Source organism: Neltuma alba, unplaced genomic scaffold, assembly GCF_004799145.2.
Source record: "Neltuma alba isolate B1F8T4 unplaced genomic scaffold, ASM479914v2 tig00003057_pilon, whole genome shotgun sequence".
Lineage (NCBI taxonomy): Eukaryota > Viridiplantae > Streptophyta > Magnoliopsida > Fabales > Fabaceae > Neltuma > Neltuma alba.
The window spans coordinates 245,634-269,733 of record NW_021633125.1 but is presented as its reverse complement, the minus strand read 5'-3'; the positions used below and the strand labels follow the sequence as shown (position 1 = coordinate 269,733).

Sequence of the window (24,100 nt, the reverse complement as noted above, 5' to 3'; positions counted from 1 at the left end):
AGCCTGCAACTGAGTTACCCCACACCATCCAACGTTGGCCGACCTATATAATATATCTATCGATTCATTAAGCTTCAATTTGGAATTGCGAGTTAAGGTACCATACTTAAGATTAACATTTTAAAACCTACAGACGACAACTGTCACTTTGAAACCATCATCAATCATTGGTAGACATAATCAAACTTTGTCATATAGTAACTACTAAAATATTCGCAGTTTACTGGTACTATGTTTTTTGCCTGTGATCCCCTGAACGCCCGGTAGAGTCATCTCTGAAGTTCAATCTTCCCACTTCAGAGTTCATCAATGTCTACCCCAAGTCATGCAATTGCAAGGGCCGTGGCTGCTACTGCAACTGTTATGTTGTTATTTTCTGGGATTTTCTTTTACTTGTTCTATAAGTTTGTTCTGTCTCGGTACTGCCAAAGGCACAAGGTTGCTGCTGCTTTTCTCCGTGATAAAGGGGTGAATCATCGGGACATAGAGAAAGTTAGTGGCAAAGTGAAAGGATTGGTCGTTGAAGAAAATGGGATCCACATTCTTTACATTTTGGAAGCAGATGGTAGGCCAGTGAGAACTAGGTTCCCAAAATGTTGGTTTAATCCAAGTTATGAAAATTCTAAAGAATTGATGAAAACAAATGTCAATCCAGCATCCCCAGTGCCTCCTCTGCCTTCTTTAGTTTCGGCATCATCACCTCTAACACAAGGAGTTTCACAATCCCCTCAACTCAAGATTCTTGACAATAAAACTCCTCCTTCTCCTCCTCCACCACCGCCACCACCACCTCCTCCTCCTCCTCCAAGAAAGGAAATTGTAAAGGTGCCACTTAAGCCTCCATCGCGGCCACCTCCACCTCGGAAGGTTAGTGGCTTCACTTCATTGAGACCACCACCTCCACCGAAAGGGAAAGCAACCATGCAGAGCAGCAAAGAGGTAACCCCAGACAAGAGTTCAAGAGAGAAAGATGGTGGCACCAAAAGGCTGAAGCCTCTTCACTGGGATAAGGTTACAGCCAATGTTGATCATTCAACAGTGTGGGATCAGATCAATGATGGCTCTTTCTTGTAACTCTTCCTTCCTCATGTTTTCATCCCATCTTATCCAAAAGATTAAGAATTCACCAACTAAGGGTTTTTTCTTCTTCTCTTTACAGGTTTGATAATCAACTCATCGAAAAACTATTTGGATATTCAAGCACCAACAACAAAACCCAAGAACGATACAAGAGTCATTCAACCAATTCCAACTCCATTTCACCACCTCAAATATTCATTCTGGAGCCTCGAAAATCCCAGAACATTGCGATTGTGCTGAAGTCTTTAGCAATTTCTCGTGATGAAATCCTAGAAGCACTCCTTGGTGGCCAAGGACTCAGTGCTGACACACTTGAAAGACTCATCAGATTAGCTCCAACTCAAGAAGAAGCAGCCAAAATCATCGATTTCAATGGCGACCCAGATAACCTAGCAGATGCGGAGTCTTTCCTTTACAACATCCTCAAAGCACTACCAACGGCATTCACTGGTCTAAAAGCAATGCTTTTCAGATCAAGCTATGATTCTGAAGCACTTCAGCTTAAAGAAAACCTGGGAACCCTTGAAATGGCATGTAAGGAGCTGAGGACTAGTGGTCTCTTCAGAAAACTCCTAGAGGCCATTCTCAAAGCTGGGAACCGAATGAACGCTGGAACTTCAAGAGGCAATGCACAGGGCTTCAACCTAAACTCTCTAAGCAAGCTTTCTGAGGTGAAAAGTACAGATGGTAAGACCAGTTTGCTTCGCTTCATTGTGGAACAAGTGGTTCAGTCAGAAGGAAGAAGGGAAGCTACATATCAGAAGCAGAACCCGACCCCAGGAGATATAGACAGAGAATATCTGACGCTTGGTCTACCAGTACTAGGGGAGCTAGGTGATGAGTTATCTGAAGTAAGAAAAGCAGCCAACATAGAGCATCACAGTTTCATCAGTGTGTGTTCAACTCTGCATGCTCATGTCACTGAAATTCGCCAGATTATGACGTGTTGTAATAATGGTGAGAGAGGTGGGTTTATTAAGGAAATGAAAGGGTTCCTAGAGGACTGTGAAGAAGAGCTGAAAGTGGTGAAAGAAGAACAGGAACGGATCATGGAGCTTGTGAAGAAGACGAACGAGTATTATCTAGCAGGCGGGGCCAAAGACAGCATGTCAAACCCCTTTCAGCTGTTCGTTATAGTAAAAGATTTTGTTAGCATGGTAGATCAGGCTTGCTTACAACTCAAGAAGAAGCTAGAAAAGAAGAACGTAGGAGTAGAAACTCTATTATCAACATCTCCATCAAAGAATATGCGACTCAGATTTCCAAACTTTGATTTCCACTTTGTGTCAAATATGTCAGAAGCAACATCTTCAAGCCAATCAGAGGATGATTTTTGAACTGGGTTTTGACAGCCATGTACAACCAATCGAGAACAATATTTTACATTTTACAACCATTTGTAACATTTGCTAATCCTTGTGTCGCATACAATTATAACAGAGCTTTCTATGTAGGAGTAATTCGCTATTTTATGTACAATTACGTTATGAATTTCCTCATTTCAAGGATCTATAAACTACACTGGAGGAAGACTCGTGTATCTTGTCAAGCTTCATTTAAAATACATTTCAACGTGAATATGATTCAATTAATCAAAATATTGAAATATTCTAATCTCCCCTGATGATGTAATAAACAAAGACTAGAGCATATAATTGAACCATGTATCAGAAGACTGTGTTCTAGTTAGTTTCAAAGATCTATAAACCAGCCCAAGGCGTTGAGGAGCACGATGAAACACCATTGTTGTTAATTAAACGCTAATTATTTTTAGCTGCGTTATCTTGAGCTTCCAGCTTAAAGCGGGTAATTTAAAGACAGGGAGAAAAGGGGTCAAATGCCCGAAAGAGCGAAGAATGTTCCTCCTAATTTCTCAGAAACAAACATGAACATAAATATTTAATATCCTGAAAAAAGTTTTGTTGACTTTGTTGAAAGATACTACCTCCGGTCCTTATTATAAGACCCTATTTAACTTTTTGTTTGGTCCTAATTATAAGACCTCAATCCATTTTGTCTTTCATATTTATGCATTTTTTTTCCAAAATAATCCTTCTAATAATGATAGTTCTAGCCAATACACTTAATTAGTAAGGATATTTTAGGAATGACAACACTTATTTATTACAAATAACTAATTTAACTTACTTCCTTAATCTCCTCAAATAAGTCAATTGGGTCTTATAATTAGGACCGGAAGTAGTATTATGCACACCAATATAGACCCACATTAGCAAATTCGTCTATCATATGTAAAATGTAATATCTTCAAGACAACAATCAGCGTGTACACTAAGGAAATTCTTCACACCGTGGTATCATCATCTCTTCATCCATCAAAGCTACTTATTTGCCCTTAACATTTTTATTAGGGTTAAAATTTTAAAAATATATATATATTTCTTCATCATTTCAAGCGCAAAATATTTTTTATTTTATTCTGCTCCTTATCAAACTTTAGTCAATTTAGCTCCTTTGTTAGTTTAATCAAAGTTAATATCTAAGATTAATATAACATATAATCTTTACAATAAATTATATTATACACTGAAATAGCCACGGTTTTACTTTTACCATAAAGTGCCAGTGGGTTTAAGGAATAATTTAGCTTCCTTATCTGAGACGGTATGTGAGCGTTTCGATGGAAAGAAAATCTTGCTTCGCAAGCCCCTGTAAGTCTCCGTCAACGGCTACTAGTGGAAGGCTTTTTAGTTACTCGGCATATGTCCTTCTCTTTATAGATGCTTCAAGCAAGATATCAAAAACCAGCAAGAGAAAGAAGAACAACTCAGAAACATGGCTGGGGGAAGTGCAAGTTCTGTGCAAAGCGTAGTACTGAACGAAGATCGGATTAACAAGGCGCTTGCTCTGTCCTTGAAGGCTCACAGATCACCGGAGAAGCCTTACCTTGTTGAAAAGATTGGCAGCAACAGCGGCCCTAAGAAAGTCATAATTAGCTTCCCAGGCTGTGGATCTGTAAAGGACTGGTATTCTGAAACGCCCTTTGGAGAATCTCAAATAAATCTCTCTCTCTTTCCCTCGCTTAAAAGTGTTGGCAATGATGAAGCTGCTTTAGTGAATAAATCATTTCTGCAGAGATTTGAAGCCATTTTAGGCAAGACATCTTTCACTGATGTGGTATGTGTATAATTTAGCTGTACAAATGTTTCTGTTATTTTCCTCTGATCCTTATTAGTTCTGTCATTCATCATCTAGATTTACTATATTGGTTTTCTCAGTATATATGATCATAGAATTAGATTCTGATAGTAATAACGTGTTAAGACTATTTAAACTCCATAACTGAGAAATTAAACAACCAAGCCGATCAATAGTTTTGTTTAGTCACTGCAAGATAAATTTGAGTCTGCAGGTAGAGAAAGCGATTGGAAAAAAGAAGGAGGTAATATTTTCAGGGCACTCTTCTGGTGCTGCAGTGGCCATTCTAGCAACCCTATGGGCCTTGGACAAATACCTAACTCCAGACAACAACCAGTTCCCTCTTTTGTGTTTCACTTTTGGGTCTCCCTTAATTGGTAATCACATTTTGTCTCATGCTACAAGACGAGAAAAGTGGTCCAATTACTTCATGCATTTTATCATGAAATATGACACATTGCCAAGAATCCTGCTTGCTCCTCTCTCTTCATGGGATCAAAGATTCGACCCTGTTCTTCAATTTTTCAACCCCAAATCTAAATATTTTGGGAACGAATCAGTAGTAGCACAAAGTTTGACTTCAGAGTTCTACTTTAATGTCATGATAAATGCAGCAAATGCTACAAGCCACGCGGCATGTAAGCTCATGGGCAACACAAATGCAGTATCAGAAACGCTAGCGAGTTTTATTGCTTTAAGCCCTTACAGACCTTTTGGAACATACATTTTCTGCACTGGAAGTGGAAAGCTGATTATCATAAGAAACCCAGATGCTGTTCTTCAGCTCCTGTTTTTCTCTGCTCAATTAAACAATGAAGCAGAAGCTCCTCAAATTGCCTACAGATTCCTGAAAGAACATTTCATGTATGCTGATGAACTGAAAGAAAGCTTGGCAATGCAAAATGCGGTTTACTTGGACCAACTAGAGACTTTACTTTCGTCTGCTGACGGTCCACATGGCGATAATGCAGCAACCAACATGGCCTTGAACGACCTTGGACTTGTAAGTAACATCTCCTGCTCTTGTTGTGTTGTATTTTAAGAAACATGTTGCAGGTACTCCTTCCAACACCCCGAAAATGTTCAATCAAAAGACTCATTTGCAATTTGTCCAAGAATTAAAATTGGAAGACTTAAACAAGAGGGCAAAGTATTGTTTAGTTTTAACAATTTACAGAATGTGTGACTAATCATGTGTCTGAAATATCAGAGCAAAAGAGCTAGGCTGTGTCTTGGGGCTGCGGGGAAGTTGGAGAAACAAAAGATCGGAAACGAGGAGCAAATTGACCTGGAGAAAGCTGAAAAACATATGGAGGAACTGCAACAATACAAGGCAATAAACGGGAGAGTTAGCTATTATGAAGCCTTCAAGCGGCAAGACTACGAAAGTGACTTCCTATCAAATGTAAACAGGCTGAGGCTTGCGAGTGTATGGGATGACATAATTGAAAAGTTAAGAAACTATGAACTGCCAGATGAATTTGAAGGCAAGCCAGAATTGGTCAAGTGTGGAACCCAGTATCGACGTCTGGTGGAGCCGCTGGATGTTGCCAACTATTACCGGCATGTGAGGAACGACGTCACAGGACCTTACATGGAAGGAAAAGGCAGGCCAAGGCGATACAAATACACCCAAAGATGGTTGGAGCATGCAAGGAGAAAGCCGAAAGGAGCTTACTCAGAGTCGTGCTTAATGGCAGAGGTGGAAGAACTGTGGATTAAAACTGAACAAGGCACGCCATTTGAACAAGTTAAGGAACGTGTTCTGAGACTTGAAGGAGATATCAAACGATGGAGTGACGAAGAGGTACTCTCCAACTATGTATTGTTGGAGGGTTCGACCCTTGTGAAGCTGTGGAACCAGCTTCCCAACCATCACAAGGAAAGATCCTGCATAAGAAGTCTCATATTGAAGGATTAATGTACCATCATATTATGTATATTGTGATGTGATAATTGTTTGTATTATTTAGTTTGCTGGCCACCGTTATTGGTGAGTGAAGCCACCTGTATTTGCTTTTGTTGGGCCGTGAGGAGGTTTTTAAGAGACATTAAAATGTTGCCAATAAGGCAGAAAACCGTTTGTCGAATATGCATGCATAGATTTAGATAAGTCCTTCCGGGACCCGGGGTGGTCCTAATCGATCGTTTTTGGTGTAGGAGAAAACTCCCAACAAGCGTCCACAGGAAACGATGATTTCCCCGGGAGAACACTGCCCTCTCGATATGTGGGTTTACACACATTTCTTCTCACCTTTTACACCTTTTTTATTAATATAAAAAATAACAGTCAAGATAAAAGAGTTCCTTGTTTTTGTTTTGTTCTTTTTTCGGTCAACCATTACTAAAAAATCACTCGACTCATCGCATCAACCAGCCCTGCCCACGCATGGAATCAAAAAGAGGAATAAGATAACCAATTGGTTACACTGTTACAGGAAGCTGGTCGCGCATGTTACGATTTACAAACTGCAGCAACGTTGTGCCCAAACAACATAGGGCAAAAATACTCGTTCATCCAGGCCAAGAAAGAAATACTCATTCATATTTCATCACGTACCAAATACATTTCATCAACCTGATGCCTCCGGATATGCTTGTACTTACAGCAGCCACAAGTTTCAAAATTCATTCATATCTGACATCAAATAGAACATTTATATTCATAGCTATCACATAAAAGTTGGACGCACATCTTCCATTAAAAACGCTTGATTTTGCGACACACCCACCCTCCAAACCGCTGCATACTGGAGAGGTTCATATGCTTTCCCCTCCTCTAGTCTTTCCTATTCCCAAAACCTTGAATGTGCACAAGCTCCCCCTGTACACTTTTGAGCAATCTAACCACGCATTAAAATACCAAACACTCCACACAACATAATAATGAAAGGACACAGTACCATTAACTTCGTTTCGTCAACATCACATGCAGCTTAAAGAATAAGAAGACTCATGCACCCTTCACAACCTATTGTTGGCCTAGAGACCACTGAGCCTCAAAGATTGGAACAACCAAGCAGTCAGCAAAGAGACAAAAATACCAATGCTCCTGAAGTCTGATTTACTCCAATTACTAATCCTAAAAGGCAGCATTTTTGCTCTTGCCACCACTTCGAGCAAAGCCAAGGATATCTTTGAAGTAACAGAATGACCTTAGCTCAGCAACTGCTATTAGCAATCGCATTGACTCAGAAACCAATAGTAGACATAACAATATTTATTTGGCCTAGACATACAATACTTCCCAAAACGTTATAATTAGTGACAGTTTATTTAAATGACACGCCTACTATATGTAATGTTAACATTCACACTTGACTAGCAACCTGATATATAGGTAAATATGACCCAAAAATTCCGCATCTCAAACGATAGTGCTGCCTGTTCAGTTTCCAACTGGGTTAAAAAAACTCCAACCACAGAGGCGTAGTCCACAAGCAGAGAGACACAATATTCCTTTTTTTCCCAATGTAAATCAAAGGTTATTTACCACTCATAACACCAAATCCTGCTAAAATCAAAGGTTATTTGATGACAATCATAATCATATAAAACCTTTCAAGTTATCAGTTCAACTGTCCTAAATACAGAAACCCCAAATTAGTTAGCAACTAGAGGAATAACATTCAAATGGCATCCCTAATTCAAACATTAAATTCAACTTACAACTAATACGAATGAAAATGCAAATCTCCAGAACCTGGAAGAATGAAAGCCGTAATTTCAACTAAATAATTATTAGCATTTCCAGGTATAGAAGAAAATGATCATACCGCCATGCAGTATAAATATCGGAAAATTATTGCTCCCTTTGCATGCATCAATCAAAATTTTATGTTGTTAGCTATACAAAGGCACAATGCCTTGGGAGCAGACAAAGGATAAAGGGGCAGTGAAGGGATCATATTTCAGAAAGTCACAATATGAATGTCTTAAATTAACCATGAAGATGTTTGATATGGAAGTATAAAATGATTTTAAACAGCATTTGAAGTAGGGAAAGGCCGCAACATGATATTCAATCGTTTTTTATGTATTGAATCTTTATACCAACTTATCTATTCACATACGAATCTGAGTATTCTACATCAACACATGCAAAATCAAACTCCAAATGAGAAACAGCTTGATTCCATGGTGATCAAAATCCATAAAACTACGCCAACTAGACCTAAAAAAAATATAGGAATACAGATCATGCAAAGATGCAAAAAGTAGACCCAACATACACAATTCAAGAAAACAGAGACAAATACTCTTATGACCTTTCGATCATGCTACATGAACGAGCTAGCCGAAGAGTCAAGCTGCCCCCGTGCACGCTTGCCTCTGTCTCAACAGGTTCGCACTCATAAGTCTTCCTGCACCCAGGACAGCGGCCGTCTTCCTCAAGAATTCTCTTATGGCAAAAAAGGCAAAGCCGGAAGCCACACGGGCAAGGTAAAAAACTTGAGTCTGTCAAATCAAGATCCTCACAACATATAGGACAAGAATGAGGCACCGCAGCACGAGCCCATGCAATTCCTCCTCCACATCGCCTGTCGGGATTTGGTAAACTGAACTGCTTTGAAAGATTGGGCAAACTCTGAGGGCGAAAAGCATCATCAGGCCTCCAAGCTCGCGTATTGCCAGAAGCCTGAGAAATTAACCTAGCACTCTCAGGTTGGAAATTCTGCGCTCCTAAACCTGACCCGTTTGCTCTTTCAACAGGCGAATCCATTTGAACAGTAGTTTCATGTTCCTGGTGCGACTCTGAACACGGGTTTTGATGCTTCTCATCGGCGGCTAAAGCATCTGCCACAGCCTCCCAATCATCAAAGCACCCATCATCACCCTCTTCTTCTTCGTCCGTAATGTTCCCAGAGCAGCATCCGGCACTGCTGCTGCTGCTGCTACCGGTGAAAATTGTTCCAGAATTATTACTGCCCAACACGCTGCTATTAACACTGGTGGGACTATTGGATGGCGATTCCACATCGCTGTCTTGACGAACAGATCCATCGTTATCTTCGCCCCTAGACCTCATTTCCAATTCCTCCAGTGAACGTTTGCTATCTTTTGCACCAGCCATTGATGGCGCATGATTGTTGTCCCCTGCGTCCATGCGTCCTTTATTCTTGACCGCACCTGAACCCCATCAATGGATATGCGAGAGCAAACTTAACCCAAGAAAATAAAAAATAAAAAAAGGTATAGGAAAAAGCATATGCAGCAGACGACACATACCTTGAGAAAGCCATTGCTCTCGCCGAGCGTCAATCTTGCACTGCTTCAATTTAGCCGACCTGTTGGTCTGAATTTTTTCAATATATTAGAATGGGAACGGTACGGAATGTACAGCACAAACAATCGCAATAACGTCAAATTAATAAGCAATCAATATCTTACCCTCTTCTTCTTGCCCAAATTTTTTGTGTTCGCGGCTGAAGGAATCGAAGCGGTGGGGATGGAATCAGAAACCATGGCTGAAGTGATGGATTCAAATTCAAAGAACGAAGATTCGCAAAAACCCTAATTTGTGCGGGAGAACAGAGAAAATCTAGAAAGAGAAATCTCTGAGAGGGGATGGGAATGGATAACTCAACGGAAACTCCTCTGCACCTATCGCCCTTTTTCAGAATTTTGAGAGCGGAGGGTCGAGGTTGATACTATATATATAGCACGCATAATCCCCAAAATGCCCTCACACTTAAGAATATATTATAATATATTTTAGGTTTTCATCATTTTATGAAAATCGCGAAAGAAACGTGGAGCACACAACAATGGGTGCATTCGTAAAATCGGGAAAACGATAAAAAGGAAAAAGTGTCGTCATGCTGAAGGTTATATTTTGATTAAAAAAAATCTAACAATTAATTAGTCAGTATTATTAACTTAATCTGATCCGAATATATTAAGTTACTATTTTTTTTTGCCAGCATATTAAGTTACTAATTAAAATAATTAAATTATTTAATATTTCAATTTTGATCTTAATTTTCTAAAAAAAATTGTATTTTTGTCAATTTTTGTTTATTATAAGATAGTTTTGATTAAAAAATTATACTCCTCCGGTCCTTAATATAGGACCCAATTCTTGAGTTAGTTTTGGTCCTAAATATAAGACCCATTTCTCGTATTTATTAATTTTTTCTAAATTATCCTTATGAATACTCCATCAACTATAATCAAGTAGATGGAGATGGAGTATTAAAAAAGATGATTATAGTGTTTTAGGAAAAATGTGTCATTTTTCTTATAATTAACTAACTTACCTAACTTTCTTAATCTAATCAAATTAGTTAAATGGGTCTTATATTAAGGACTGGAGGAGTAATATATAAGTTACGTAATAAGTCAAATTGTTTTTTTTTTCGCTTGTAATAATAAACCCGACAAAAGGAAACTTTTTTTAAAAAAAACAATAAGCCGTTTGATTCTATTAATCAGACATTTTTTACCTGATATTAATAAAACAATTGTTAAATTAAGAACTAAATGTATTTTCCATGCATTATAAAACTTGAAAAATAAATTATATAGTTTATAATTTAAAATTTATTCGGACGGGTTTGATTTTATGACTTAACTAATTTTGATTAGAAAAATTGCTTTTCGTGTGCCAAATTTGGCCCCTGGATTAGTGAAAAAGTCATGCGCGGACTTGAGAGGTATTAGGAAAAAGTATTCTCCATTTCTAAAGACATAAATTTTGGCCAAAAAACGTTTTTCTAAAGACATAAATCATAAATGTAGCCATTGTGGTACTTTTTTCACATTATTTAGCGTGTGCGCGTGTGTGATTTCTACGCAGAAGCATTATAAAACATACTCCTCTGGTTTTTAATATAAAATTTATTTAACTAATTTAATTAGATTAAAAAAATTAGGTAAGTTATTTAATTATAAGAAATGTGACACATTTTTTCTAAAAGACTATAATCATCTTTCTTAATATTCCTCCTTTCTCTTCTACATAATTATGGATGAGGGAGTATCCGTAAGGGTAATTTAGAGAAAATTGATAAATATGATAAATAAGTCTTATATTTAGAACCAAAACCAATTTGATAATTAAGTTCTATATTAAGTACAAGAGGAGCAGTAAATAAACAATTGTAGTATTCTTTTTGGGTCAGTGAAGCGTTATATCAAGAGAGCGGAAAGAAATAGAAGTTTCTGGACTCTTACTGTCAAGGGGTAAAAGTGTCCTTCTAGTATTTAGCTAAAAACACTATAAATTACTAGTATTTAACTATTGAAACTGGGAATAAGTGGAATAAAATAAAAGCAGGGATTGCTTACATAGGTCTTATTTTTATTTATTTTATTTAAAAAATATTAAAATATACCTTTTGAATTTTAAAATTCTAAATCAGCCTTATTTATTATATTATAATAGTAATTAATTATACTTGAAAAGTAAATCACAATCATTTTTATAATAATTCATGAATAATTTGAGATCTTAAAATTTAAGAAGTATTTTTTTTTTGTAATTTTCTCTTATTTTTATTTATTTTCACTAACTTACTGATGTTATCCAAATTTTCTTAACCAAACACCCTAACGCTGAAGTATTATTCTCCCGAATTTACAATTTTTTAAATGCACGATTCTTTAATTTGACAGCATGATTTCTCTCTTCTCCCTTTAACTCTTCTGCCCTTCTTTTTACCTTCTCTTTTCATTTGTTATTATTGAATTAAAATTTTAATGGCTCAAATTTAACATTTTACGAAAATGTCATTATAATTCATCTACAGAATACATAAGTAAATTTAAATTACTAAAATTTGTTCTGTAAAGCTAAAAGCTGTAGTGGAAAAAAATGTTAATTTTGAACAATTGAAATTTTAATCAAGTGGCAAAAAAAAAGATTGACGCTGAAGTATTTTTTTAGGTACGTCCAGTACTGTAAAGTTTTTTTTAATACATTCAGTACATCAAAGTATTTTTTTTTATGTGCCGACAGTACCAAAAACTAATTTTTAGTACATCCAGTGTTAAGATAAAAAAAAATATTTGAGGTGCTAGGCGAATTTAAAAAATATTTTAAGATATTGGATGTATCTGAGAAAATAATTTAAATGTTGGATGCATCTTGACCTTTTATTCTATTAGCATGATTACTTTACCAACCCCTGTACATAAACAATAAATAAATAATGTTATATGTAAATTAATAAGACAGACAGAGTAAAGTTACAGGAAATTAACTATATTAATCATTAGAACCAAATTAAAGTCACACACAACCTTCTTAATATGGGCAAAGTTGAAAATTCCTTTGATTGAAGTACATTTAATAAATAAATAAATTATTTTTTAATATTAATAAATTAGTTAAAATAATTTATATTGCGGAATGAGTACACTGTGACAGGTTAAGCTGAGAACGTGGGAAGGAAAAGTACAAGTCTCATCGTTCAATTTCATCGAAACAGGAAACAATTTTCTACTCATTATTATTATTATTATTATTTTGTTAAAGTATAGGCATCTTCTTATTAGAAGTAATCATATTCGACGTATTGTCAGGCACTAAATGTGGGTACTTTTCTCAGCAGGAATTTAAACCTTAGTTTACTACTCCCTCCGTTCCTTATTATAAGAGACAAATAACCGAAGTACGTTGATCAGAAAAACAGTTAAAATTAGTTAAGAACAATTAATGTATAAAAAGTATAATTTTTTCAAAAAATGCCCTCATTAATAAGGAGAGAGAGCATGAGAGAGAACAATTAAATTATTAAAAGAAAGAGAAGTGGGAGGGAGAGAGAGTGTGAGTTGGAGATATAAATATGGGTAAAATAGTAAATCAACACAAAAAGTAGAGACAACTTGTAAGTGTCTCTTATATATAGGAACATGCCATAAACATCAAATGTCTCTTATAATAAGGAACGGAGGGAGTACGTTATAAGGGATTAGTTTACTACGTTATAAGGGATTGTTCTCTTTCATGTTCTCTCTCCTTATTAATGAGGGTATTTTTAAAAAAAAAATTATACTTTTTTACATATTGATTGTTCTTAACTAATTTTAACTATTTTTTTATTAATATAATTCGGTTATCTGTCTCTTATAATAAGAAACGGAAGGAGTATTATTTTTCAAACGTCCTTACGGTTTCTTTTATGAGCGTGTTAAGATTTATCACGTTCCTAGAAAATCGTCGTTTTCAGGTTCGGCACAGATATTTTCGGAGCATTGTTTCCACGATTTAAAAATAATATTTTATTATTTTTCTGAGAATACAACTGTCAATTGCTCGCATCTTTGTATTATTTTCACATATATATGTGTGTGTTTGATTACTTCATTTTTCTCTAAATTTGTACTTAGTAATTCTTAAAAATTATTTCTAATTGCTGGAAAAAAATATTTCCAAATGTTATTACATTTAAAACATCTAATTTCTATTAGATATTATGCCAGTTTTTTTTGCCAGCATTTATTATCATTTTAGTTACTAACATTTGTTCGTTATTTTTATAATCTTCATAATCATATTATATCGAGTTTTGACGTGTTTTCGGGGGCAAGGTATTTAATATTTACATTTGTTGATTTCATTACAATGGTTTCAAATGTTTATGTGACATATTTATATAATGGAATTTATTGTATATAAATTTTTTAACATATTAGTTTATTAATAATTCCTTTTTGATTGCCGTATCTGTATCCAGCTTGTCGATAAAAAATACACGGACAGTGGGTGTCCACGGACCACCAAAGTCTCGCCACATTTTATTTATTCTGGTCTACAAAGCGGTACACTTGGGAAGGGGTTTTAGAGTCCATTGAGTATTGACACCGACCCTCTTATTTAATACCAGTATTTTTTTTATCAAACTTTTTATAATGACAAAAAAAATTATACTTATCTGACACGAGGCCTCTGACTTGGATATTCCTTTATCACGATATAATAATAGAATTAAAATAAGAAATAATTCTTGTATTCTCATTAAAAAAATAATAAACAAATATGTATGTGTGTATAGAGTTAGGGGGTGTTTGGATATAAACCAAACTATGGTTTCAGAAGTGCTTTTACGAATTACGAAGTAAATATGTGGAGGAGGTTACCTCGTTTTACGGAAAAATGCTTCTGAAGCTGCGATTTTAAGAATGCCAAACACTCCTTTAGTCATGGTCTTATATCCCAACAACAACAAACTTTTTTTTTGGTTAAGTATGAGACTATGAGTTTGCACAATCTGTTAATTGGCAATATATGTACTTTTTGGTCGAATCTTATATACTCCTATGGTCCTGTTTACAGTGTTTACCAAGTACAGAGAGAAAATATTTTTTGATCCTATTTATAGAACACTGGGAGAAATTTTTACATAGATATATAATTTTATCTTCATTTATGATTATACTAATTTTGTTTATATGAGGTATAATATATATTAAATAGGGATAAAATTTGAAAGTTATAAAATTTTAAATAAGAATTAATGAAATTTAAGATTTTTCTTAATCTATATAGAACATACTGAGAGTGACTTGTAAATATGACCAGATAAGTACACACACAATTAATTAATTAATTAATGACTATATAAAAGCAATCAGAGCCAAGGAACTTATGGGAGAGTCGTTTGAGAGTAACTAATCCGATACTCTTGGGTGGTAAGTTGCCAATGTATTAGAACAGAGAAAAGAGCGACACAAGTAACTAACTACTCTTCCGGTCTTTAATATAGGACCCAATTATTGAGTTAGTTTTGGTCCTAAATATAAGACCAATTTCTCATATTTATCAATTTTCTCTAAATTACCCCTATGGATACTCCCTCAACCATAATCAAATAGAAGAGGGAGATGAAATATTAAGAAAGATGATTATGGTGTTTTAAGAAAAATGTGTCAATTTTTTTATGATTAACTAACTTACCTAATTTCCTTAATCTAATCAAATTAGTTAAATGGATTTTATATTAAGGACCGAAGGAGTATTAATTATAGACATCGAACCAGAAAATGTATCTTGAAAGTGGAAATTAATAAATGTATTTTAGAATGTGTCAAGGGGAATAGAACGAGGAACATACGAGTATCTGGGAAATAACTCACATATTCTGGAATACTCCAGTCAGAGACATAGAACCAGGGGGAGTGTATGTGCTTTGAATTTCATTGATGGATGAGACGATTTTAATAAATTAATTAAGGTAATTATTTATTATTAAATGAATGTTGCCAGCGAATAACATACCAAATGTACATCTTAGTGCAATGTGTATTTTGCTCCCAATTTCTTGATACTTTGATATTGGTGGTTCTTTTTTTCACATAAATTTTCTTATGCTCCTAGTATATCGCCAGGCATATTGGGCGGCCGAAAAAAAAAGAAAGGAGCATATCGATTTTTCATGCTTTTTTATGAAAATCCGTCAATCAAGAGGGCATGTGGCGGTTTATGGAGGGACACGTGCAGGGCAGTGATGCGGAAGGTACATGAACAGCCTCACAATCCCGTAACGGGAATGGCTGTTGGCGGGTGCTTGTCAAGTTGCCCAGGTTTTCTTTTTAGGAACCACGGGAATGCGCTAACGGTTATCATGAATGAGTTGCGATGAGAATAGTCCCCATTCAACAAAAATCTCAGAAAGCCCTTTTGGATTCCCCTCACACGTGGCATTTTCCCAGTGGTTAAGTTCCAAAATGCTGAGCCTGGTAGTCAGAAAGTCAGAATAGGGGAACGGTGCTCACAACGTTCCGTTCGACTTAACTTCTCCGTAATCCAGCCCAGCGTGCCAAGCAAACAAACGGACGGAAAAGAAATCCCGTAATCGTTTTATATGTGACGTCAAGGAAACGCAAGAGGATGAGATCAAAAACCGAGGGAAGTGCGCCCCAAAAGAAACAAATGCGCTTTTCCCGCCAACCAATCAAAAGCAAGCTTTGCCCAAAGTATCTTTTACCTCATCAGATATTTGGGCTCCCTTGCTTTCCAAAAACCCATGCACATCTAATATCTTAATTTTTTATATGATACATCTAATATATTGATCTTATTTTTATGAAACATCTAGTATTTTAATGTTATTTTTTAATATCATTGAGTATAATAATTTTTAGATCAAGAATAATCTTAAAGTGTTAGATGCGCAAAAAAATTAAGGCCAAGATATTAGACGTGCTATACAAGGTGCTAAAAATATTTTTTAGTAATGGTTATGTTTGGGTTATGTTTTAATTTTCTCTCTGGTCAAGCTCAAAAAGACAAAGTGCTAATAAAAAGTTGAATTTTAAAAAGTGGGAGAAAATTAAGGAAGTTTTGGAGGAAACCCCAACAAGTGGACCTCAAAATGTGGAGGTTACAAGATAAGGAAAAATAGAATATATGTTGCATCACAAATAAACATAATCTCATGCTTAAGTTTTTTTTTTTTGGCTTTTTAATAAATCATGGTAAAAGGAAGAAGTGTGTGATACTAAAATATACTACCTCCGGTCTTAATTATAAGAGCTAGTTGATTAATTTGAGAAGATTAAGAAAATTAGTTAAGTTAGTTATTTATAATAAATAAGTATTGTTTTTCCTAAAATATCTTTGTTAATCAAGTTTATTGGCTAGAACTATTATTATTAGAGAGACTACATTGGGAAAAAATATATAAATATGAGAGACAAAGTAGATTAATGTTTTATAATTAGAATCAAAATAAAAATCAAATAAGACCTTATATTAAGAAGTAGTAGTAAAGTTTTATGTGATTGAACAAAAAATAAGTTGAAAATACTTAATCTTGACATAAGTCTTACTCATCCGATTCTTAATATAGGATCCAATTGTTGAGTCAGTTTTGGTCCTAAATATAAGACTCATTTTTCATATTTATCAATTTTTTTAAATTACCCCTATAGATACTCTCTCAACCATAATTAAGTAGAAGAGGAAGATGGGGTATTAAGAAAGATGATTATGGTATTTTAAGAAAAAAGTGTCACATTTCTTATAACTAATTAAGTTACCTAACTTTCTTAATCTAATTAAATTAATTAAATAAATTTTATATTAAAGATCGAAAGAGTGTTATATTGAGCCAAGTTATTTTAATAAAAAGATAAGCCTAACATATCCATAATTATTTAAAGCCAAGCCTAGCCGGTGGACTTTTTGTTCCAGAAAAAGACGTCTCATGTCATCAACACTTCGCCGTCAACGTCAATAATCATTAGCAAGAGAGTATGAAACTATGAATGCATGGACGTCGTAGTTTTAGATAATTATGGCTTTGGGATCCGTACAGAACGTCAGAACCCAAATAGCAGAATGGCAATTAAAAAAAAAAAGAACCTGGGCTTTAATATGAGGCCCATCTTATCAAAATCACCCTCTCTACCTGTGTCAGAGTGTGTGTGTGCGTGCGCGCGCGCTGCTCGCGAGAGAGAGGAAAATTGAAGGCCCACAAGAGGTGTTCTGAGAATCATGAGAACAGAACACAACCTTTTTATTTATTTATTTATTTTGCCTGAGAGAACAAAACAGAACTTTTATTGCCATGCTGGCTCTAACATAAGAACCAGTCTTTGTCAGGTTAAGTCAAACAGAAAGGGTTAGATTTTCACAATAGAGTAAACCAAGATTTAAATTTCTAGTAAAAAAGGTACCCACATTTAGTGTACTGGTCCATGTTGGAGATTGAAATTGGTCTTAAATATAAGATATTTATCCATTTTGTTTCTCAAATTTATAATATTTTCTCTAAAATATCCCTGTTGAGTTGTAGGGAATTCTCACCGAGAGATAATTTCAACACACATTATAAAAGAGGGTACTTTAGGAAAGTCAATTACAGTTAACTAACTTAACTAATTTTCTTAATCTTTAAAAAATTAGTTATCTAACTCGTATATTAAATAGTAAAACTAGTAATAAATATTACCTCCAATCCTTAATATAAATTCTAGTTGATTAATGATTTCTCTAAAATACTTATATATGTGTGTGTCTGGATTATATATCAATTTATAAACAAGGCAAATTAGTCTAAAAAATAATAAATACAATTACTTTAAAATAATTTAGTAATTTTTATAATTTTCATAAATTAGTCAGTTATTGGGTCTTATCTTATAAGCAACTGATATAGTAGTAAGGAAAGTCCTCCTTAGGGGCGGGACTATTAACATGGCAATTGGTTTTTTTTTTTTTTCCTAACGTATAGGTATCCTCTTATTGGAGGCAATCCTATTCAAGACACTGTTGGACACTAAATGTAGACATCTCTCCAAGCGAAGATTCAAACTTTGATTCATTATATTATAAGATATTAGCTCTTTTTACTAGAACTAACCTGTTGGTTAACACGGCAATTGGCTTGTTTTAATGTTACCAAATTAGCAACCTTCCGTTGAGTTGAGTCCAAAGTAAACAATCCAAATGCCTTTCGTGATTTGTCACTTAATTAACCAACATTCTTTCTGATCCATATATATGTTTCCATGCTTAAACAAGCAAGGTTGGTAGGGAGGTTGAGATCCAAATTGCCATTAGGTTGATCAGCTAAAAAGCTAGCATCCTTTTTTGCAAGCCATTATCACAACACTCAGCTTAATCCGACCTACTCATATTCCTTAAGGACTCAACTGAATGCTAAATCTCACTCACCTGTGACCTGTGAATAATCATGTACCAAATCCAAATTACCTTCAGTAATTAACCATGCCTGTTTCTTTTAATAAATGAGTTACGTAGTCTCAGCACTGCTTGGTATTGGTATGGCTATAAATTGAATGGTTGAACCAATTTAAAACAAGCGCTTGGACTTGGAGCCTTTGAACATTAAATGTTTCAGCAATTTGATCGTGATGAGCATTGATGTTACCCAATTCTTCTATGGACGTGGCACGTTCTTAACGATGATGATGCTGGCTACCAGCTGGGGATCTTCAAAATTTGAACTCAAATAAGCATCCCTCCAAACGCTGTTCCCAGCAAGCACACGACAATACGTATTTCGCCATCAAAACCAGCAAACCTCGCGTCGTTTTGCCCTGCCCTGTTTGGGCTTGCGTACCCCCCAGTTTGGCGCCAAACTCACGTTTCGGGGGCCATTGGTATCTTTGGTTTAACATCCATGTTTTGTTTTATTTAACCTCTTTTGTTCTTTTTGACCTGATCTTTAATATCAATGATGATTATACTTTTAATGTTATTCCATCTGAAGTTGGTATTTAATCCTATCATTCATATAACTCAGATGCATATTGAAAGAATATGCACACTGTGAAGAAGGACATTTTAATGTTATTCATCATAAAAAGTAGTTATTTTGATGTTTAAATCTAAGAGTTAGTCGTGGGGTTGTATTTGTATTCCGATTTATTTTGTTTTTTTTTTAAATTTTTTTAAAAATATTCTTATTAATTATAAGTGATTTCTACGAAGAAGAATTTAAATCATTTATTGCACATGATTGAAGATGATAGTTTAGGGATAGTAATATATATTTGGATTACAAATAACTAATTTAACTAAATTTTAAAGCATTTTAAAGTTAGTTTTTTTTTTATATTAAAAAGAAGAAGTAATACTAGTTATGTGATGAATGGAATTACTTTTCAATGTTGATAAATGTCGCATGCAATTAAAAATACTACTATAACTAGTTATTCAAGATCTGTGCTTTATATCAATGTACTATACGTTTAATAGATATTCCTAATTGCTGGCAAAAGAGGAAAAAAAAAACCAGTTTTTATTCTTAGAAGAAAGTGAAGTTTAAACTTGAAATTCAAACCCGTGACGGCGTGTCCGTCTCTTTCGGGCCTCGGCAGCTGCTTTGCTTTCGGGAGCAGTTTAAATTCAAAAGCCAGGAACCTGTAGGCGCCATTCGTTACCTCTGAACGTAAGAAGGGACAAAACCCCGGTGATGTTGCTGGAAATGTTACCTCTCAAACCTTTCGGTTCTTAACTACTTCTCTGAAATCTGTTCTGCCGTCACCTCCGGTAACTCCAGTTTCGCCTGAGTTGCAAGGAAATGGCTCCGTCTTCAGCTTCGGGTCATAGCCTCAAACAAAAAGTGTTCACTTGCCTCACCAAGCTCTCGGACCGCGATACGCAGTCCATCGCCGCCAATGAGCTCGAGTCCATTGCTCGGAACCTTGATTCAAACTCTGTGCCGGTGTTCCTCTCGTGCATTCACTCCACCAATTCATCAGACAAATCGCCGGTTCGTAAACAATGCGTACACCTCATGCAGGTTCTTTCCGAAACGCACGGAAACACACTCTCCCCTTATCTTTCCAAAATCCTTGCGCATATAGTTCGTCGTCTCCGGGACCCGGACTCGTCAGTTCGATCTGCTTGTGTGAATTCGGTGTCGGCATTGTCTGCGCACATCACCAAGCAACCGTTTGCTTCTTTCCTGAAGCCGTTAACTGAGGCTCTGTTCACTGAGCAGGACCAGAACTCACAGTTAGGTGCGGCGCTTTGTCTTGCTTCTGCCATTGATGCAGCTCCTGACCCGGACCCTGCGAGATTGGCGAAGCTCTTGCCGAGGGTCGAGAAGTTGTTGAGAAGCGGGAGCTTTAAGGCGAAGCCGGCGCTGTTGACGCTTATCGGAAGTGTTATTGAAGCCGGTGGACTCTCCGGTCATGCGGCTTTGAGCAATTTGGTTCCATGCATGGTGGAATTCTTGAGCAGCAACGACTGGTCGGCAAGGAAGGCTTCGGCCGAGACATTGACGAAGTTGGCAATAGTGGAGAGGGACGTGTTATCAGAATTCAAGGCTGGATGTTTGAATGTCTTTGAGAATCGACGATTCGACAAGGTTTCACTCCTTGAAAAAAAAAAAAAAAAAAGAATTTCAATCTTCCTCACCTGATCATGAGTTTATTTTCGTTTGTATATGGTAATTGGAAGTGAACTGAGTGATTATCTTGTTGGTTTAGGTTAAGGTAGTTCGGGAGGTTATGAATCAGATGTGTGAGGCGTGGAAGCAGATTCCTGATATATCGGATGGATTCTCTCCACCACCTAAATCACAATCTTCTTCCTCAGGTATTGTCACTTCTTTCTAGTTTACTCTTTGATGTTGCGATTGTGCCTTATAAAAAAAGGAAGGAAAAAAATTGTTTGCAGCTATTTGTTTAGCCACTGTCCACGACTGAGTCTGGTTCTATGCTCAATCTATTACGTGGCGTGTAATTATCTATGTCATCTTCTCTATCTGAGTTTTTGACTGTTGTTTTTGGGTTCAGAAAATGTAAGTGACGGGCGCTATCCGGCATTCTCACAGAATTCATGCAGTCCTGGTTCTGTAATGCCTCGATTGTGGAAGAAATCCAATCCGGCCAGCAGATCAAGCCCTGATAGTTCTTCTGTGAGCAATGCAAAGAAATTAAGCTTTAGTAATAAGAGGATGAGCTCAGGTGTGTTGCCAAAACTAAGCCATAAGAATCGGGATGTTCGAACTGCTGTGCCAAGTGCTCCCTCTCCTATAGGTGCTTATCAGGGTTATCTTGAAGAGAGAAATGAAATGATGCTGGAGAAAAACAAAAAGGAGAAAAGTCACTTTTCAAGGCCAGAACTGAAACGGCCTCTTCTCAGTAAAAATTCTGATGAAAAAAAGCGCACGTTTGGTCGCTCCAAAGCGGGATCCCGTGTAGCTCCATGTGATGAAGAGAGCCAAGATTCAGATGGCATCAGTAATGTCGCTAAAGATTTCCATAGGAATGACAAAGACTGTGATGAGTTGGCTTTAATCCGCAGCCAGTTATTTCAAATTGAAAAGCAACAGTCAAATCTACTTGATCTTCTAGAGGTTTGTTTCCAATATTGTAGCTCCAGATTCATTTGCAAAAATTTATGTCTTTAACCATAGCTTAGGCATGCAGATCTCCTGAGAGAAGCCTGGCTAATGCAGTTATTGTATTTGACCATCGCTTATGGCTGGCTAATACTTGAGCGCCTATTTCCCTTGCAATTTTTTTCGCTTCCTCCCTCCAATTCCATATATATATATATGTGTATATATATATTTTCCATGTCTTCCAATCCTTTAGACGATGAACATATATCTGAAAGCATCATTGATATTCATATTACAGAGATTCATGAATAGCTCACAAAATGGAATGCAATCATTAGAGTCTCGCGTACATGGCCTTGAATTATCCCTGGAAGGGCTTTCTCATGATTTGGCTTTATCAAATAGAAGGGTGATTTATTCTCATGCTCCCGGAGATTCTTGCTGCTTGCTGCCCGGTGCCGAGATCCTGAGCTCCAAATTGTGGAGGAAAACACAGGCCCCGTATCCATACTCCCAGTTCTCTAGATGTGATGTCAACCCATCACGGGCAGCCATGTGGCACAGAGCTCACACGAAGGGTGATGCTGAAACTGAGTTGACAAATCAAAAGATCAGGCTCCATGGCAATGGAGGATTCATCACAAATCCACTGGCAGAAGTTCATACTAGATTTGCAGATGCAAGACAGTGTGCGTGAAGAGAGCCAATGAATAACATCAGGTTCACTCTATATCTCCATCTTCCCTGTGGCCATCTCTAAATTGCCAACACACACAAGGCATTCGAAAGACTTGCGAGACTCGCACTTGTTGTTATTCTTTATCTTTGCAGTATAATTTCACACGCCCACCACCTAATGCTATCTATCTGTCTTCTTTTATCTTCATCCGGTCTTCTATCAGCTTAATGGCAGAAGGAAAGAGACCTTCCATCAACTTGTTGGAAGATCTCTTGATCGGGGAGGTGTGACAATGATCGGACCAGAACATTCAAATTTGGTTAATCTGCAATCGTCACTCTCAAATAAGGCGGAGAAGCTGAGTATTTTAGACGTCACGCATTCTAGTTCCAAGTGCAGAATTTCATTTGTCTCTCCATCATATTATTGGACATGTTTAGCGGACTGGAACAAGTCCACGGCTTGCTCTTTTTTGTTTGAGGTTAATTGCTACGTTGTATTCCAGTTGTGCCAAAGTTGACGATGATGCACCTCTAGAATGTAAGGTTTCTTTTCTGTATTAAGATTGGCGTCCTAAATTGTTGCAACTTGGGATGTTGTGACAAGATCCTCTTAGGCCATCCCATCCCACCTGCCTAATTCCTAGATTGTCATCTGGACATGAATATTAATAACTAACCAATGATTTGAAGTTTAACTTGGTTCTCAAGGAATGAATGAATATCAGGATTTTGGGCTAATGTGAAGTCTGAATCATCGGATTTCCATTTGTTCAGAGATTAGATGAATCATCTTATCCAAATACCAAATATAACTTAATTACATGCCGCGGGGGGAGTAGAAAAACAAATAAAAAAAATGGAAATAAATATAGCTCTTTATGGCTGTTTTCTCTGCAAGATTTTGAACCCTAAACTAATTTTCTGCAAGTTTCAGCACATATTAGACAAATTAACAACTCCAACCACATAGCGTCAATTGGGGGATCGTGTTCTGAACTCGTAACTACTTTGAAGCCAATTATGCGAAATATGAAGTCGGTTACATTCTTTACAATCTGTTTGCTGTAAACAGAATTTGTTCTTTGGGGTGAAAAAAAATGTTTTTTGTATGAAGACTAGATCATGCAAGTTAAGATAAAATTCTTTCAGTATGCTTACCTCGATATTTTATATTAATATTAATATATTCACTGTTGCTGTAAAATATTTTTATAGTAAAAATATTTATGAACATAATCGGTTTACTAATATTTCCACCCCCCTAACTCTTAAATCAGGACTTCCTAAACCCAAACCAAAACATATACCCAAATAAAAGGTCCATGTGAGAAAGTTATGCCGTTGGAGCCGAGTTCTATTTTTGTTTTTAGAACTCTATTTGTGGCAGGTTTCAATTACTTAGTGGGCGATAA

At 36.2% G+C, this 24,100-nt stretch overlaps 4 protein-coding genes across 4 annotated transcripts; 3 read left to right on the top strand and 1 right to left on the bottom strand.

Moving 5' to 3' along the window:
* Window positions 1-921: 921 nt before the first annotated feature.
* LOC114740128 (formin-like protein 8) lies at window positions 922-2,417 on the top strand. Its single transcript, XM_028928258.1, has 2 exons — window positions 922-1,070; window positions 1,160-2,417. Exons 1-2 carry the CDS (start codon window positions 922-924, stop codon window positions 2,415-2,417), a joined length of 1,407 nt encoding a protein of 468 aa, XP_028784091.1.
* A 1,387-nt stretch (window positions 2,418-3,804) lies between these two features.
* LOC114740141 (protein EDS1L-like) lies at window positions 3,805-6,523 on the top strand. Its single transcript, XM_028928271.1, has 3 exons — window positions 3,805-4,218; window positions 4,454-5,242; window positions 5,450-6,523. Exons 1-3 carry the CDS (start codon window positions 3,877-3,879, stop codon window positions 6,158-6,160), a joined length of 1,842 nt encoding a protein of 613 aa, XP_028784104.1. The 5' UTR covers window positions 3,805-3,876; the 3' UTR covers window positions 6,161-6,523.
* A 916-nt stretch (window positions 6,524-7,439) lies between these two features.
* LOC114740094 (uncharacterized) lies at window positions 7,440-9,855 on the bottom strand. Its single transcript, XM_028928218.1, has 4 exons — window positions 9,631-9,855; window positions 9,469-9,535; window positions 8,508-9,369; window positions 7,440-7,750 (listed from the first exon to the last, which is right to left on the bottom strand). Exons 1-4 carry the CDS (start codon window positions 9,703-9,705, stop codon window positions 7,729-7,731), a joined length of 1,026 nt encoding a protein of 341 aa, XP_028784051.1. The 5' UTR covers window positions 9,706-9,855; the 3' UTR covers window positions 7,440-7,728.
* A 10,212-nt stretch (window positions 9,856-20,067) lies between these two features.
* On the top strand, window positions 20,068-23,245 carry LOC114740097 (TORTIFOLIA1-like protein 3). The gene is made up of 5 exons (XM_028928222.1): window positions 20,068-21,026; window positions 21,148-21,256; window positions 21,457-22,019; window positions 22,306-22,727; window positions 22,910-23,245. Exons 1-4 carry the CDS (start codon window positions 20,235-20,237, stop codon window positions 22,702-22,704), a joined length of 1,863 nt encoding a protein of 620 aa, XP_028784055.1. The 5' UTR covers window positions 20,068-20,234; the 3' UTR covers window positions 22,705-22,727; window positions 22,910-23,245.
* Window positions 23,246-24,100: the final 855 nt, after the last annotated feature.